Genomic DNA, 17,174 nt, shown 5'->3' with positions numbered 1-17,174 from the left:
ACGTCGTCGAATTTCAGGAGAGGAACAAACCTAGGAAATCTATCAAATTCATCAACAAGACACGAGACGACAGTCTAGAACTTCAGTTCAACGCTGGAACGATTATCTATCTAATCAAACCGCCAATAGACAAACAGACGACGAAAAACAGACAGACGGACGGACGGACGGTCTCGTTCACACTAGAAAAATAAAAACAATTTAAATTTCGTGGGTTTTGATGGCAACTTGGCAACATGTCATACCTCCCCTAACCTTAAGCCGCTATGCGGCAGCCTGAACCCAAATCTAAACCCAAGTAACGGTCAACAACCTTGACAATAGACAAGGCAACAAACATAGTTGCAGGCAAATTTAAGACACATGTCGACTTGCTTAATCCCCTTCGACATGCCTGTAAATTCTTTTTAAGGTTAACTAATATTTTTAATGTAGTCTTTCCATTCTAACCTCACTTTTTGCAGATCATCAATGGACAACATAACAATAAACCAAAACACAGTGGTCGCCCCAACTGTCGTCTGGCTCATCCCATGCATTCCAGAGACCCCAATTCAGGATTCCAACACTCCAACCTTATTTAATTGTACTGATAAAGTCACTCCGTATAAATGCAAAAAGTGTAGCAGTTTTCGAACCGACTTTCTAGCACAGTTACAGGACCATATCCTCCGAGGCCACCCACATCACCCGTCGCCCGAACTAGTGACACTCCACAAATGCTCTCACTGTAACTTCGAAACCTTCTCCAAATATTTGTTGTTACGACACATTTCCCTACAATGTCAAAAACAGTGGCTCAAATGCATCCGTTGCCCCTTCAAGACGCGAAACCAGAACGAACTAGCCAAGCACGCGTTCAACGCACACATCAAATGCATAAAAAAATATTTCCAGTGTGAACAGTGCTCGGCGAGATTCGTGGATCAAGACAACCTCGAAAGACACATCAATGTTCAGCACGTGAAAGACGAGTTTGTGTTTTTCATGTGCGGAGTTTGCACGTTTAAGTCGACTTGTAACAAAAAATTGCAGCAGCACGTACTGAGGAAACACAAATTGGAGGATCAGAATGAGTGGTTTGAGTGTGAGCAGTGTCCGTCGAAGTTTCGGCGGAAGAAGTATTTGAAAAGGCACGTGAAGCTTCAGCATGGCAATCGGAAGGAGGGGGCGAAGTGCAAGAAGTGCAGCAGAGTGTTCAAAAATGATTTTCAGTTGGAAATACACATGGCATGTCATCATAAATTGGGTAGAGAGTGTACCTAGTTTGAAATAAAAACGTCATTATTTTAATTAATGTGTTTTTTTTTATAATTACAATGCTAGAAAATAAAATACGCAGTATACACAAAAAAAAAAGTGACCTGTCATTGGCAATACAGAGTGACTAACTTAAATGTAGCCCTTTTTTTTACCCATTACAAAGCTGAAGTTTATCAGAAAACAAGCATAAATAGGATAAAACAAAAATCCAACAAAGTTATAAAATGTAAGTATAAATTATTAGGTATTTCAAAAAGGATTTTTATAATTTACAAGAAACTGAATATGTTTTGACTGTTTCAGGGACAAGGGAAATTTTAACTTGTTAATTTTAGACAGTTTTTTCGGTGTCGCGAGTATATGTAACAGGTTTATATTTGTACAGTCCAACAACTGATCATCACCAGCAGTGGATCGCATGTCAAAGGACAAATGAATAAAATATTATTACGAAGTATCATTATGGTTCCATTATCGAACCGTCATTACAGTTGTGGAATGTATATTTTGATAAAACTTTATCTATAAAAATAATACCATACCTACATAGTAAATGCGCAATATTTTAACAATACTTACTGTTATTTTCAAAAAAGTATTAGTACCCAAAAGTTATCATTATAGTGGGGATAAACCTGCGGACAACCCTCCGTCACGTCGGATAGTTTACCGGTAAAACTCCCTCTTAGCAAATGGGGAGATGTGGGTTCGAGTCCCACTCCGGTCGTGATATTTTTCCATATTGGTGACCCTAAAAAGCAACTCCAACATAATATAAAACAGGGTCCACTGAAAAATGAAAAATCTAACTGAAATTGCGGACAAAACGTTTTTGGTCATCCCTTTTTAAAGCTTTTCGTCTGTGAATATAATAAACACCGTTACGTTGATCGGTGAATTGAAATCGGCGTGGGTAAAACTCAACAATCTATTTCTTAATAACTCGAATTTACACGACTAACTATTACAGCGATTACGTGCATATTGAACTACAAATTTATTAACTAAAAAAATTTATGAAAGTATTGATTTAAAAAGAGTTGCGGACAAAACTTGTTTGGTCATCCCCTTTTCAAACCTTTTCGTCTGTAAATATTCATATATACAATAAAAATTGTATTCAACCTTGGCTTAGAAAATGTAGGGGAAACCTACCTATGATGGGATACTTAACTTTGACACCTTTGTATAACCTCATCTATGGTATTAGGGATATTTTTTTTGTGGGTGATCTAAACGAGCAATTATATTGAAATTGATATTAATTCATCAAATTTTCAATATATTCAATATTTATTTTGAAAAAAAATTAGAACCAAAAACCATGAAGTGTGCCATGATAGGCAGTACTCTTCTTATGATGGCACACCCGAATTTTTAGAGTTTTTTTTTTAAGTAATGTTAATTTTTATTAAGAATTGACGGGTTATTATAAAAGTAATAAAATAGAGTTAAAATAAAGGACTACAATCTGTAGCAAAACGAATCAACAAACGAATAAACTAAATAGAAATTATCAAATAACGAAGCATTAAGGCAAAACTTAAAAAAGTTATTCACAAAGTTCGCAGATGAATTGCTTGATTCTTTTCTCAACACCCGCGCACTTACTGTGGCACCAGGAACCATAACTCTGACATGAAATCCACATTTCTCTTGTTTTTGACCTAGAGAATATATCATTGCAATATAAACATGCAACATCGGCTTCATCGTCATCAATGTTTTCAACCTTTTCATTATCACTGACAAAATCCGTTTCTTCTTCAACCAAAATTCTCCTTTTTGCTTTTCTTGATAACTTTTCCCTCTCCTTTGTTGTTTTTTCTTCTACTTCCTTTTTTAATTCATCAATGTCTGGCGTAGAATTTATATGTCCTTTTTTACTAGGTTTTCTTAATCTTTTCTTTGAAGCTCCAAGTGAAGCTTGCGGCAATGGAGATAGGTCCTGAATACTATAATATCTTCGTTTCCTCGTTGACGAAAATCTTTCTGTCATGGATTTAGCTTTGGCAAATCCTGATGTTGAAGGTTCAACTTCAGTAGCTTCTGGTGTTCCAGAGCCTAATTTAGGCAGTTTAACGTCTGCGCCTCCTTGTTGTGGTTGTTTTTGACCATTTTGGCATTGGTCATGTTCGGTTAACGGTCTATCGGTTGTGGAAGAGGGTTGGAACATCCAGTCAGGAAAGATGTTGTCATCGAAGGGATATATTCCTATTTTGGCAAACGCGTGTACTGCATTTGCGGGTGTAGCAGCCTTCAAATACGCTTTATTGAAAAGACCAACTACTTGGAAATGTGTGACGATTCTACCAGGATGTTGTTTAAGACAAGTCTGAATTTCTTGGCCGTAATAAGTTTGGAGAGGTGAAAACACCTAGATCCAGGGGTTGTAGCCGGTGGGTACAATGTGCGGGAAAACAGAATAGTATCACACCATTATCTTTCGCGTATTGTAACACTTCTAGACTTTTGTGGCTGCTGTGGCCGTCCAATAAGAGTAAAACCTTGTTTTCATTCGAAGCTTTAGTGTAATGTACAAAATGTTCCAACCATTGTACAAAAATCTCTGAACACATCCAACCGTTTAGTAGACAATAGGCTTTGCTGCCAATTGGAGCGTTGTCCGTCAGCTCATTTTTCATTCTTTTTCTTGGAAATATAAAGGCTGGTGGCACAAACGTGCCCATGGCATTCATACAGCATACCACAGTTAAATGCTGTCCTCGTTCAGCACTAGACAGCGCTCCAACTTGCTTTCGTCCTTTAGTAGCTAGAATTTTGTGTGGTCGTTTTTGTACTACACTGAAACCAGATTCGTAAATCTTGCAAATATTTTCTGGTGGAAAGTTATATTTTTCCATAACCTCGTTCAGAGATTTAAAATATAAAGCGATATTATTTTTATTGAAGGCTTGTGCCGGAGCAGCTGAGGTGTTTTCAGGCATTCTGAGAGATATCTGTCGATTTCGTTTTAAAAATCCCTGAATCCATTGTGGCGACCATATATCTAATACTACTATATTGCTAACTCTTCAGAAGTAACATAGAAACGTTGGTGTTCACGGACAGAGAGAGACAGAAGATGTTGTTTTCTGTCTATAAGAGTACCGATGGTCTGTGCGCATGTACACAAAATAGAAGCGAAAGTACGAAATGTCAAAACGCATCCAGTCACGCTATTGACTACAAATCAACCAAGTACAAGTGTATGCGCAGTACTGTTTAGTCCCACAGAGAGACAGAGAGGTCCGATATATTGCTCTGCCGTTATGTTTTCGGACTCTTTTGAGGCCAGTTAGCAATATAGTACTATTAGATATATGGTGGTGACCGAATTTAAATCAAAATTTTCGCGCTGAAATTAATTAACAGCGACGCGAAATCACATTTGAATAATTTGAATTAAAAAAAAAATCAATCACAAAAAGGAAATCGTTAAACATAGGCAACCAAATATGCACGTCGGCTTTAATGCATGTAGTGCCCCAGGCACCAAGCACAGATTACGGATACCAGATAGTTCACTCAGCTGTCGGCACTTTGAAGTCGGTGTCCCGAGATTTCAAGCGGTATTCACTAAAGTCACTAGATATATAAAGTACCGCAATCCATTGTACCAATGTGTTGAAAAGAGATGGTACGATTTTTGCCCAAAAATGGCGGCGATATGTCAGCTGATTTGTAAAATGTCAGGTATCGTCGACGAATTTGACGTAGTTAGGCAGTTGTTAGGTGGTTTGATGAATAAATCTCATTAAAAAATTGGTTATCTACTTTATAAAAATGTCTGGTTGTTATATATTGGGATATAAAAGCAATAGTGCAACGGGTATAAGATTATTTTGTTTACCAAGTGGTGAGAAATATATATATATGTAAATATATAAAAAATACTTTCTATATTGTGATAACCCGAACTTCCCGCCTTAAAATTTTGACCTTGAAACAGTTTGAAAGGCCCGCGAAAAATTCAAAAATTCAAAGTTTGGCCTTGGCTGTGATCGTCTAACAAATGAGAACCTACGTTGTGTGTTTTTTTTTTTTGTTTTTGAAAAATGGCGGGAAGAAGTTCTTTCATACAAGTGCATACACGGTCGAGAGCGCCAGAAATAATAGACAAAATTAGGTTGGTCAAAAGCCTTCCTAAGGGGGAAAAAGAAACGAAGAACGGCAACGGCTCAATTTGCCCTTCTGGCGAGTCCGCAGGGCCAAAGTGTCATCGGTCTTCATTCCCCAAAACCCCCTGGGGTTTTATTCACCGACATATTACATGTCAAACACCCTAAGATATTTGAAAAGAAAACACTCGCGAATTGACAGGCATACACATATGAAAACCGAACAAACACAAAACCCTACACATATGTAAATTAGATGGCAGAACTCGAATCATTATGAGAGTGTGGCGATCGAACAAAATATAGAACAAAATATATCAATTTCATTTACGAGCACAGAAAATACCCAGAGGGGGTGTCGTAGCGTGAGCGAAGTTTGGAGCTCCCGGTCTGGGCTGGTTTCCCCCGCGACGGTGATTCTATCTACACCAAGCCTGCCAGACAGCACCCCTCCATGATGAACATGCCGTCCAAGCAGGCCGTTTCGGCCTAAAACTAGCGGTGAAGTCTGGTCAACTACTACCTCGTCGTCAAGACCGTTCCCACTGAAATCTGATTCAAAGCCTGCACGTCTTGTGCAGACAGCGCGATACATTCCGCTACCGCAACTAGGAACTGCGCCCATCGCCGACACTACGTGTTGTTGTGTTATTTACCTCCAATTCTATTTAAATGTTCAAACTCTATGACTCTAATATTAAATGACAACCGAACAAGTGTCAAAGTTTCAACAAAGAGCAATAAACAACATTTAAATTCGCCACACACGCAAATAAAATATCATGTTAGGTCAAAACTGTAGAGCATGGAAATTTACGTTCAATTCAAATTATATAGCAAAGAAAATTACTGAAGCTAAAATTGTGAGACAAAGACAAATTGCATGAGATGAAAGATTGTAAAGTTAACAGATTTACATGTGATTAATATTAATTCGTGTCCAGTCAAGTTATTGGTTAAAATTCAAACGTGAAATTATTCAGCTACATTGTGGGCCATTATTACACATACATTCCCCCAAACAAAACACATAAACAAAAACATGGCAGACAATCTGCAGGTCCAGAATGGCGTTGGACGAATTCGTCATTCCAAATAATAGGCGTCGAAAATATGCGATGCAAATATGCGATGAATCCTGTGGCGTTGTATAAACGATGGGCTAAATAAAAGAAATAAAAGGCACGTCCCCCCATGACCCACAATGTTTGTTAATTTGTTCAATAGATTCAACAGTTAAAACATGTGCTCGTTTAAAAGAAACAAAATGGACGCTTCAAAATGGCTGTTGCCTGAACAAAGAACGGTGAAAATAACAACTCGTCTGCCGCCATCCAAAATACAGATTTCACAAATATAGCTAAATAAAGCATGGCCCGAAATAAAAATCACTTCCTGTAAAGCCCTACTGCGACGGATTTTAAATGAAAGATAAAAAAAAAAACGAGATTAGTGGAAAAAAGCGCACGCGTCGATGTGTCACGAGGTCAGAAGCATCATCGGGACTTGAAACTCGCCGCGAAACAGGATCCAGTCGAAAACAGGTGTTCAAAACATACCTCTCCAAAGATGCGAAGATTTCGACACGGCTTACCGCCAAAAGGAACACAAAAACCTCGTCGTACGAACGATGAGAAATCAGGAACACCCAATGGCTCAACGGGGGCTGCTAGGTTTTCCAATGGAACAGATCAACACTGGAAAAACAAAAACAACAGCAAAAGGCACAGAATAATTCACAATCAAAAATACAACCTGTTGCTCGAAGCGCTCGAAAGGAAGTCGACCGTTTGTTCCAAGCGGTCAAAGCGAAGTGCTCTGTTTTACAAGAAACAAAATCACCCTCGCTTTGCGCATGTCTGTTTCTTTGGGGTGGTTGGTTGCCAACCTCTCCTTCTTCTCACTAACCGTTTCTTGTGCGCGCGGAATTCGTTTGAAATTTAAAAATTCGAATTGGATCCTTACAATATAATGTTTAATGTATCACCGTAATCTTTTTCCAATACCAAAACAGCACTATTTATTAATAAATTCATTTTTCATAAATTCACAGTTGTAATAAATGTAAATAAGAAATAACTATGCCTAGAAACATGATAGAAATCAATTATTGTTATGAAATGGTAGACCCTGTTCTGATGAAAATGGGAATGGCTAACAATTATATTAATTACATTTGATGCAATCTGAATTTCAACTGACGGTTTCTGAAATAGAACTATTAGTTAATCTTAATTTCAGTTGATGCTTTCTGAAATGGAACTGATTAATCTAAATTACAAGTTATATTATCTGAAATCAACTTCATCTTTTCTCTAAAATACAATTGGAAATGCTGTAGAGCCCAATTTCAAGTTGGATTCTTACTGTTTTTAAATTGGATAGCATTTAAAATTGCAAAATTTTAAAATTGGCGGGTAGTTTTGCCCGAAAATGGCGGATGATTGCGGTACTTTATATATCCAGTGACTTTAGTATTCACGCTACTACGCACGCTCTACCAAAATTGGTTCGCAAGCTTTGAATTTAAAAACGCGGCGGTCAGAGAAAAATTACAGCGATTATGCAAGGGATGAGGTTCTAAGTGAAGAAAAAACGAACAAAATACTTATTTGCCTTACACAAAATGATTTATGATTATTACAAATGCTTAACATTTCACAATTTCCTCTGAAAAGAAATGCGGACACATGCATCGGCATTAAAAAATTTTAGAGCATAAAAAACACGTATTCTCGAATATAGTGCTAACAAGAAAGTGGTGTTAAAATTTTTGCATGGTGAATAAACGTAACCTCTTTAACTATACGGCTTAAAGGGTTACCGAAAGTTAGAAGAATTGGAGGGAATAGTTAATGAAATTTGCTGCGCTTGCCTTTCTGAACTTTGTTGTTACAGTTTTCTAATCTACTCGTCTTTATAGTGATCTTCGATTTTAGGTGGTTATTTAAGACTGAAACGAGTTTAAAGGAAACGAAGGGAAAATATTTTATTCTCTTATTCATTTACAAAATCCGGCATTATAGACAAGATATATTTACTAAACGATACTATGATACTCAGTTTAATGCAGGTAGGTATTTATTTAACTAATTTTCTGATTATTTTAAAACTTTTAAAAAATCCCTTCGTAACCAAAAAACGTAGAAATTAATCCTTGTAATGTTATTTATTCCCTGAATTATTACCTAAACTTTTATTCTTATATCTGCTTCATTGTAAATATTATTTTGCGTGTTAATCTGTCGAACCAGTTTCAAAGAGATTTAAAAGTGCTGAACCAATTTTAGTGTCATGCGCACGGAAAATTTGCGGACAGTTACGCCCACAAGTGAACCATCTGGTATCCGTAATCTGTGCACCAAGTTTGTTCTGCAAGGTTTAGTTATAGTGCTAGGGAGTTTTGAGTTAGAAGGTTGGTTGGTAGAGAGAGAAGCTGCATGGCGTAGATTCATTATGAGTGTGCTTGTGAGAGTGTAAACACGTGGTAAGCGCTAGGTTTAAATTAGTTGGTTTGGTAGTTAATAAAATGGGAGGAAGCCTTTGTTTAACGACAATCAATCGTAACTGACGTCACTCTTGTTGTCCCCAAACCGCACGGTTAATTCTTGCCCCTTTTTAATCGGAGAAATGCGGACTTCCGGCCGACGCGGACACGTGCTGTAAATTTGTTTCTTTGTTTGTAAATTCACCAATCAAGTTAGTTTTTCTTAATAGTCAGCTAGTGCAAACACAATCTAACAATCAGGATTACTTAAATTAACCATTTGCTAGAAGATTTCATGAAATTCACTTAGTCAGGAAAAACACCTTATGTTTAATTACGAATAGGTCTCTGGATGCATATACGTAAGTGTTACATTATAACACTTCTAAATTCTTCACACAAGATTGCTAATAAGTCATTTACGGCAGCTAAACAAGTTCATTATACTGCGAACTGGAGGGAGGGGTTTAAAATGTTTTCTTCCCTTAGGCGCATATCATCGTTATCATGATTAATTCATCGGGCATGCCTCACAACGCCACAGATTGATTAATTCATCGAGGCATGCCATCACAACGCTACAGATTGATTAATTTATCAAGGCATGCCCTCTCAACGCTACAGATTGATTACATCACCGAGACGCTTTTTCCTCGCAACGATTTTAAAATTTACATCACCGAGACGCTTTTTCCCTCGGAGCGATGATTGGATATTTCTGTGTTTGTTTATTATGTGTTTTGTTGGGGTAACCAGTTCGCGGTATTTTAAACTCCCAAAGTAAATTGTTTTTTTGAAGTAACCAATCACTTAGATCAAGACATAATTTAATATAATATAAACTCTTTGTTTGAACCGTTGATAAAGTGTGGCAAATATCAATCTCCTGTAAATTTTGTTAACTTGCAATTTTACCACCTCATACTATATTTCTTAATCTCACAATTTTAACCTCAGTAATTTTATTTGTTGTATAATTTTAATTGAACGTAAATTTCATGTTCTACAGTTCTAACCTCACGTAATATTTACTTGCACAAGTTTATTTCACACCAGATCTTCTGTTTCATAAATCCTTGCTAAGTTTTGTTTTGTAAATATTTTGTTGATGAATGTTTCTATCATAAATTGTTTGATGTCCAATTTTTATCTCACATAAGATTTATTTGTTGTTTAGAATTTCATAAGATTATATGGCGAATTTAAATGTTGTTTATTGCTCGTTGAAACTTTAACACTTGTTCAGTTGTTGTTGACATCAGAGTTATGAGAGATTGAATATTTTAAAATGAAATTGAGGTTAAATGACACAGAAAACGTGGCAGAAGCGAAGTTCGGTTCCTAGTCGAGCTGGCGAGATTTATCATGCCACCTGTAGTACAAGTCCACAGATTTGGATAGATTCAGGGGCGGCCGCCGATGTTGTAAATTTCTCGACTTCTGCACATAGTCGAGATCTCTTGCGGGTCGGAGGACCGTAATGGCCTAGTTCCGCAGGGCACGTTCGTAATGGAGATATGCATGTGGGGTAGGCTTTGCGATAGATAGAATCACCGTCGTGGGGGGAGAACAGCTGCAGACCGGTAGCCCAAACTCCGCTTATGCTACAACGCTCCAGGGGTACTTTTGTTGTGCTCCTGTCAACTGCTGCCGGGATCTGCCGCCACATGCCTGTAATAGCTTGTGTATTTGCGTCCAGTTACTTAAGTCGGATTTTGCTTTGTTTTATTAAATTTGTGATATTCAAATATTTGCATTGATTCCAAACAGATGTATAGAATTTCCGTTTGTTCGTTTTTCATATGTGTATGTGTGTCAATTCGCGAGTGTTTTCTTTCATATATCTTAGGGTGTTTGAAATGTAATATTTCGGTAAATAAAACCCCAGGGGGTTTTTGGGAATGAAGAACGATGACGCCGTGGCCCTGCGAAGTCACCAGAAGGGTACGCTGAGTCAGTGTCGCTCTTCGTTTCTTTTCCCCCTAAGGAAGGATTTCGACCTCCCTAATTTTGTCTATTATTTCTTGCGCTCTCAACTCACATGCAGTATATGCTCACTTGTATGAAAGAACGTCTTCCCGCCATTAAAAAAAAAAAACACACAACGTAGGTTCCTATTTGTTAGACGATCACAGCCAAGGCCAAACTTTGAATTTTTAAATTTTTCGCGGGCCTTTCAAACTGTTTCAAGGTCAATTTAAAGGCGGGAAGTTTGGGTTATTACACCATTTATCACCAGCTGTTTCTTTTTCTTTGTTAAAAGGGTTTTTTATATTATTTTTAGATGCAAATTCGAAAATTAACTTCTTTAAATCCTTTAATGTTAAACCGAAGAATTTAGCTTCCATATCCTTTATATGTTGAGCAAATTGATCTTCCATCTTCCGACTAAATACTGGTCTTTTACCCCCCAAATCTCCTTTGGTACTGTTACAATTGTTTTTAAATCTTCTGCGCAATGTGGTAGCAGGGACATTGAAGATTTTGGACGCTAATTGCCATGTTTTTTTCCTCCCATAATTGTCTCTTAGCCTTACTGGACATTGTACTTGAGGCTGTAAGTGACATTCCTCTGTCATAAAAAAGACTTCTCAGTTTTTATGAGAGTCAAAACCTTATGCCTATGATGGCATACTATGCCATCAAAGGAAAAGCTTTGGTATGCCATCATAGGGAAATTCGAGGTTTTATTAAAATCAATCTCTGTATTTTTTTATTTACAACATAACCCTAAACTGGCACCTGTATTACATGTGTCACATGTATAGAAAACATGAATTAAATTGGTCCCCTGAGTTAAGCATATTAAGAACATGATTTCAACTTGATTAATGTGTAAAACTTACTTCTAGAGTCAACAATATTTCATTTATTTTTCTGCCTTTCAAGAAACAGCCCTACACTCACACTGCTTTGTAGACATTCATGTACCAGTAAGAACAGCATCTTGAACAGGTGATTTGACCGCGAAATTCAAATGGTCCAAAAAATTTGAAGACATGCCATCATAGGCTGGTTTCCCCTACTCGTATATAAATGACAAGTTTGTCGACACAAAAACAACTTAATTTCGCAAATTTATCCAAAAAAAGACAAATAGCATAGTTGTTAAGCTGTTATTTATAAAAATTACAACTAATGACTGCTATCTACTAAGTAAAACTATCTTTATACGTTGAATTTAACAAACGTTTGATAACGCTGCAAGTATTAAAGCGTACTCGAGTGAACATTTAGCATTATTTAACTATTGGTTTCCAACATGAAATGTTCAAATGTTCTTGGTGTTGGCACGGTCTTTTACCTAGCAGTATCAGGTTAGTATTTTTTGTTTCTTTATTCCTGTTTGGCATCGAAATGCTTTTTTGCTGAAAAGCAATAACTTTAACTTATTGCACAGTAATGGCTTTCTACAAAGGATATGAACCTTACGTCATTGATTGTCCCTATCACGCTATTCTACTGGAGCAAACGAAACCCAACGAACCACCACGCATGCTGCATTGTGGTGCCACAATCATCGGACCCAAAGTCGCAGTTACAGTAGCAAGTTGTTTCTATGACAAGTATTTTAACAGGCCAAGAACCAACAAATTCTTTCTGCAAGCTGGAATCACCTTTCGTCGCGAAGCAGGAGAATTGATTGAGGTCGACCATCACGTCGACCATCCAGAATATAATCCCAACTCAACAGATTACGACGTCTCACTCGTATTTTTAAAGGAGTCACTAAAGTTTTCGAAGAACATTGAACCAGCAACGATTCCAGAGGAACCAGTTACGCCGGACAAAATCGGTAGAGTGGTTGGATTTGGACTAACTCAAGGAAGAGATTTCAAAGGCGGTATCACGCACTACCAAAGTCTGCGTTTAATTGGGATTGACGCGCCCTTGTATTCTCAAGAAAAATGCGTCAATTTTTACGAGGGACAATCTGAAGAATATCACGTAGAGCCAGAAAGGATGTTTTGCGCAGGAATGTTGCGTGGGGACTCGGAACAGTATATGTGTCCAGGTGACGAGGGTGCAGGTTTCATCGTGGACGGTGCATTGCATGGAATTCTGGCGTTTGGGCTGGCATGTCACGGTCGAAAGATACCAGATGTATACATGAATGTTTCAGTTCTAAAAAACTTCATTCTTGAAAATAAAGATCAGTAGTTACTTACCTAATCCTTGACTAAGAATATTTTCATTTTTTTTTTTATTAGAATTGATTTCAGCACGTTTTAAGCACTGTAGCTGCAAGGTTCGATGTTTTATTTGTTCGTTTTAGGATTTAGTTTTAAGCACCAGTACTAAAGGTCAATTATATCTTAATTAAATAAAGTGTAATCCTGATATATTTGTACTATTTTTAACAAAACATATATCCCCGGAAATTGCCTGAAGTCGATTGATCAAAATGTCTACGGTTATCAAACGTCCGGTTTTACCCGGACGATAATGTAAACAGATTTAGTTCTTGTTTGCAAAAATTGGCTCACCAGATTCGAAATAATGTCCAACTAAAAAAATGATCTATTAATGTAATACCAATGTCTATATGTCATTTGCCAAAATTAGTCTTACCTTAGGAAGTACTAACCCCGCCTACCCGCTTTTTATTTTCTTAGAGGGCTAGTTCCTGGTAAGTATTGGCCCCGCCCACCCACCCTTTATTTCCAGTGTGAACAATGGAGATTTGTGGATCAAGACAACCTCGAAAGACATGTGGCGGCACAATAACACGCGGGTAAAGCAGAGTAAAGATAAGTTGTCTTGTGGTGTAGCGGTTAGCATACCAGCCCGGATTGCTTGGAGACGTGGGTTCGAATCCCACCGAGGCACAACATTTTTCTCTGCTTTCCCACATTGGTGACCTCCGACAGGCAACGCGCACGCAACATCCTTCTGCCACCGCCCTGTGCCCGCTGTGTTCGGGGTCCGCAGCACCGCCAGGGTTCGAACAACGACCGTAAGAGTGGTAGGAGCGACGCCAGCAACTATCTCCTTCGCACCCCAGCACGACCGCGCGCTGTGTCGCTGGGGGGGGAGTACTGTGGCGGCACAATAACACGCGGGTAAAGCAGAGTAAAGATAAGTTGTCTTGTGGTGTAGCGGTTAGCATACCAGCCCGGATTGCTTGGAGACGTGGGTTCGAATCCCACCGAGGCACAACATTTTTCTCTGCTTTCCCACAGACATATCAAGAAATTAAAAACACGTTTTGTATATCGTGTTGTTCAAAGAATACTACGTATATTAAGAAAAAAATAAAGCCCATCCATACCCGCCCCGATCCCAGCGGGGGGGATTTAATTGAAAGATCCATATTTGTCTGCAAGAATTCACCATTCTAACTACGTTCTAAAGTTCTTGTTGTGAAAAGGCGACCACGTATATTAAGAAAAAAGGCAAAATATAAGCCCCGCCCACCCAGCCTACCTCGATTGTGATGATTTTTTTTTAAATGGTCGAGAGACAAAGGACCGGAATTTAATTGCAAAATCCTTATTATTTCTCTACAAGAAATTATTGTGTTATTCAAAGAATACTACGTATATTAAGAAAAAATTAAAACCAAAGATTAAGCCCCAACCATACCAACCCTGATCTAAAAAGTAATGAAGTTTTCATTCGTTGGCAGACCTAGGGGCGGAGCCTAATTGCAAAATCCATATTCCCTTACAAAAATTTACCATTATAAACGAGTTTTAAGTGTTTAAGAATAAAAAAGTCGTCACAATCGAGAAAGGGTTGGTGGGCGGGGTTTATATTTTGCCTTGTTTTCTTAATATACATAGTATTCTTTGAACAACACAATACTCAAAAACATGTTTTTAATTTCTTGTAAAGAAATAAGTAATTTGCAGTTAAAGTCTGCCCACTTGGTTCACGGCAATTCTGATGATTTATTTTATTCGTCGTGAGCCAAGGGGGCCGAGCTTAATTGAAAAATTGTTATTTTTCTACGAGAAATTACAAACATGGTTTGAGTATCGTGTTGTTCAAAGAATACTACGTTGGTATATTAAGAAAAAAATAAAGCCGAAGATTAGATCCTATCCATACCCGCCCCGATCTCAGCTCTTAATTGTGATGAATTTTTTATTCGTTGTCAGATCGAGGGGCATGGCTTAATTGCAAGATCCATATTTGTCTACGAGAATTTATCATTCCAAGCACGTTTTAAGGTTCTTATTCTGAAAAGACGACTACGTATTTTAAGAAAAAATGCAAAATATAAGTACACGAGGGTGCAGTCAAGTTGCGTCGGAATTATTTTCTACATAATAGCTGTGTAATAATCAGTCATGTAATTAGAGTTATTAAGAAATAAATTTTTGAGTTTAACCCACACCGATTTCAATTCACCGATCATCATAACACTATTGTTATGATGATCCGCTGCTTCCGAGGCATTGTTAAAGTGTGATCACTAAAACTCATGGGTTCAGTTACGAATTATCATTATGGCACTTATTCCACCTTATCGAACCGTCATTACAGTTGTGGAATATAACATTTAATAAGCTGTTGTAAAGGTCCACTACTTTTTAGTGATAAAATTTTATCTATAAAAATAATTGTTTACTTATATATACATACCTACTTAGTAAATGCGCAATATTTTAACAATGGTTGCTATTATTTTCTTTTTTGTAAACTTCATCATCAGATCCTTCTAGGTGCCGGATAGTTTAACGGTAAAACTCCCTCTCAGCAATTGGGGAGATACGGGTTCGAGTCCCACTCCGGTCGTGATATTTTTCCATATTGGTGACCCTAACAGGCAAGTCCACCGTAATGTAAAACAAGATCTAATGAAAGACGAAAAATTTACCTGAATATATATATTTATCAATTTGTGTAACTACATATCAACAAATAGTATTTGAACAAAAAATTTATGAAAGTATTGACTTAAAAAGAGTTGCGGACAAAACTTGTTTGGTCATCCCTTTTTCAAAGTTTTTCGTCTGTAAATATTCATAAATACACTAAAAATTGTGTTCAACCTAGGCTTAGAAAATATATATATATGACAATCCTGTCGACACATTGACCATCATAGTCAAAAACAACTTAATTTCGAGAATTTATCCAAAAAGACACAATTATAATTAGCAAAGTGCGTCCCGGCTTGTGGAAAACAATTTCTTTGCTGTTGCAACAAAACAATAGTTGAACTGTTATTACAAAAACTATAACTAACTAGTGACTGTTATCTACTAAGTAAAAACATCTTTATACGTTGCACTTAACAAAAGTTTGATAACGCTGCAGTATTAAAGCCTCCTCGAGTGAACATTTAGGATTACTTCATTCTTGTTTTCCAACATGAAATGTTCAAATTTTCTTGGTGTTGGCACAGCCTTTTACCTAACAGTATCAGGTTAGTATTTTTTTAATGCTTTTTCGCTGAAAAGAAATAACTTTGAGTGAATAGTGAAATTTTTTGAGCTTATTCTTATTGCACAGTAATGGCTTTCTACAAAGGATATGAACCTTACGTCATTGATTGTCCCTATCACGCTATTCTACTGGAGCAAACGAAACCCGACGAATCACCACGCATGCTGCATTGTGGTGCCACAATCATTGGACCCAAAGTCGCAGTTACAGTTGCAAGTTGTTTCTATGACAAATATTTTAAAAGGCCAAGAACCAACAAATTTTTTATGCAAGCTGGAGTCACCTTTCGTCGCGAAGCAGGAGAATTGATTGAGGTCGACCATCACGTCGACCATCCAGAATATAATCCCAACTCAACAGATTACGACGTCACGCTCGTATTTCTAAAGGAGCCACTACAGTTTTCGAAGAACATTCAACCAGCAACCATTCCAGAGGAACCAGTTACGCCGGACAAGATCGGCAGAGTGGTTGGGTTTGGACTAACTGAAGGAAGAGATTTCAGAGGCCTTATCACGCACTACGAAAGCGTGCGTTTAATTGGCATTGACGCACCCCTGTATTCCCAAGAAAAATGCGTCGGTTTTTACGAAGGACAACCTGAAAAATATCACGTAGAACCAGAAAGGATGTTTTGCGCAGGAATGCTGCGTGGGGACTCGGAACAGTATAAGTGTCCAGGCGACGATGGTGCAGGGTTCGTTGTAAACGGTGTATTGCATGGAATTCTGGCGTTTGGGACCGCATGTAACGGTCGAAAGGTACCAGATGTGTACATGAATGTTTCAGCTATAAAAAACTTCATTCTTGAAAATAAAGATGAGTAGTTACTAGAGATGTGCCGACTACAGTCGGCCGACTGTTTATAAATGCAACAGACAGTGTTTTTTTTTCTATTTCTCTGA

General features: G+C 37.7%; 3 protein-coding genes across 3 annotated transcripts; all 3 read left to right on the top strand.

Moving 5' to 3' along the window:
• Nucleotides 1-223: 223 nt before the first annotated feature.
• Nucleotides 224-1,293, top strand: LOC135124906 (zinc finger protein 808-like). Its single transcript, XM_064050123.1, has 2 exons — nucleotides 224-412; nucleotides 465-1,293. Exon 2 carries the CDS (start codon nucleotides 472-474, stop codon nucleotides 1,264-1,266), a length of 795 nt encoding a protein of 264 aa, XP_063906193.1. The 5' UTR covers nucleotides 224-412; nucleotides 465-471; the 3' UTR covers nucleotides 1,267-1,293.
• Nucleotides 1,294-12,100: 10,807 nt separating this feature from the next.
• LOC135124904 (trypsin-1-like) lies at nucleotides 12,101-13,169 on the top strand. Its single transcript, XM_064050122.1, has 2 exons — nucleotides 12,101-12,188; nucleotides 12,272-13,169. The coding sequence occupies exons 1-2, from the start codon at nucleotides 12,134-12,136 to the stop codon at nucleotides 13,030-13,032; spliced, it is 816 nt and encodes a 271-aa protein (XP_063906192.1). The 5' UTR covers nucleotides 12,101-12,133; the 3' UTR covers nucleotides 13,033-13,169.
• Nucleotides 13,170-16,202: 3,033 nt separating this feature from the next.
• LOC135124903 (trypsin-2-like) lies at nucleotides 16,203-17,167 on the top strand. The gene is made up of 2 exons (XM_064050121.1): nucleotides 16,203-16,249; nucleotides 16,336-17,167. The coding sequence occupies exon 2, from the start codon at nucleotides 16,338-16,340 to the stop codon at nucleotides 17,094-17,096; it is 759 nt and encodes a 252-aa protein (XP_063906191.1). The 5' UTR covers nucleotides 16,203-16,249; nucleotides 16,336-16,337; the 3' UTR covers nucleotides 17,097-17,167.
• Nucleotides 17,168-17,174: the final 7 nt, after the last annotated feature.

The sequence above is a fragment of the Zophobas morio genome, unplaced genomic scaffold (genome assembly GCF_036711695.1).
Source record: "Zophobas morio isolate AGI-343-1 ecotype UQ-CSIRO unplaced genomic scaffold, CSIRO_AGI_Zmor_V1 ptg000008l, whole genome shotgun sequence".
Lineage (NCBI taxonomy): Eukaryota > Metazoa > Arthropoda > Insecta > Coleoptera > Tenebrionidae > Zophobas > Zophobas morio.
This window is presented reverse-complemented; position numbering and strand designations above follow the sequence as displayed.

What these genes read in the sequence shown, in the direction of transcription:
- LOC135124904 (XM_064050122.1), top strand. Translation starts at nt 12,134, where the DNA reads ATGAAATGTTCAAATGTTCTTGGTGTTGGCACGGTCTTTTACCTAGCA. An exon ending in CTTTTACCTAGCAGTATCAG is followed by an intron (nt 12,189 to 12,271) that starts GTTAGTATTTTT and finishes CTTATTGCACAG; the next exon opens with TAATGGCTTTCTACAAAGGA.
- LOC135124903 (XM_064050121.1), top strand. Translation starts at nt 16,338, where the DNA reads ATGGCTTTCTACAAAGGATATGAACCTTACGTCATTGATTGTCCCTAT.
- LOC135124906 (XM_064050123.1), top strand. Translation starts at nt 472, where the DNA reads ATGGACAACATAACAATAAACCAAAACACAGTGGTCGCCCCAACTGTC.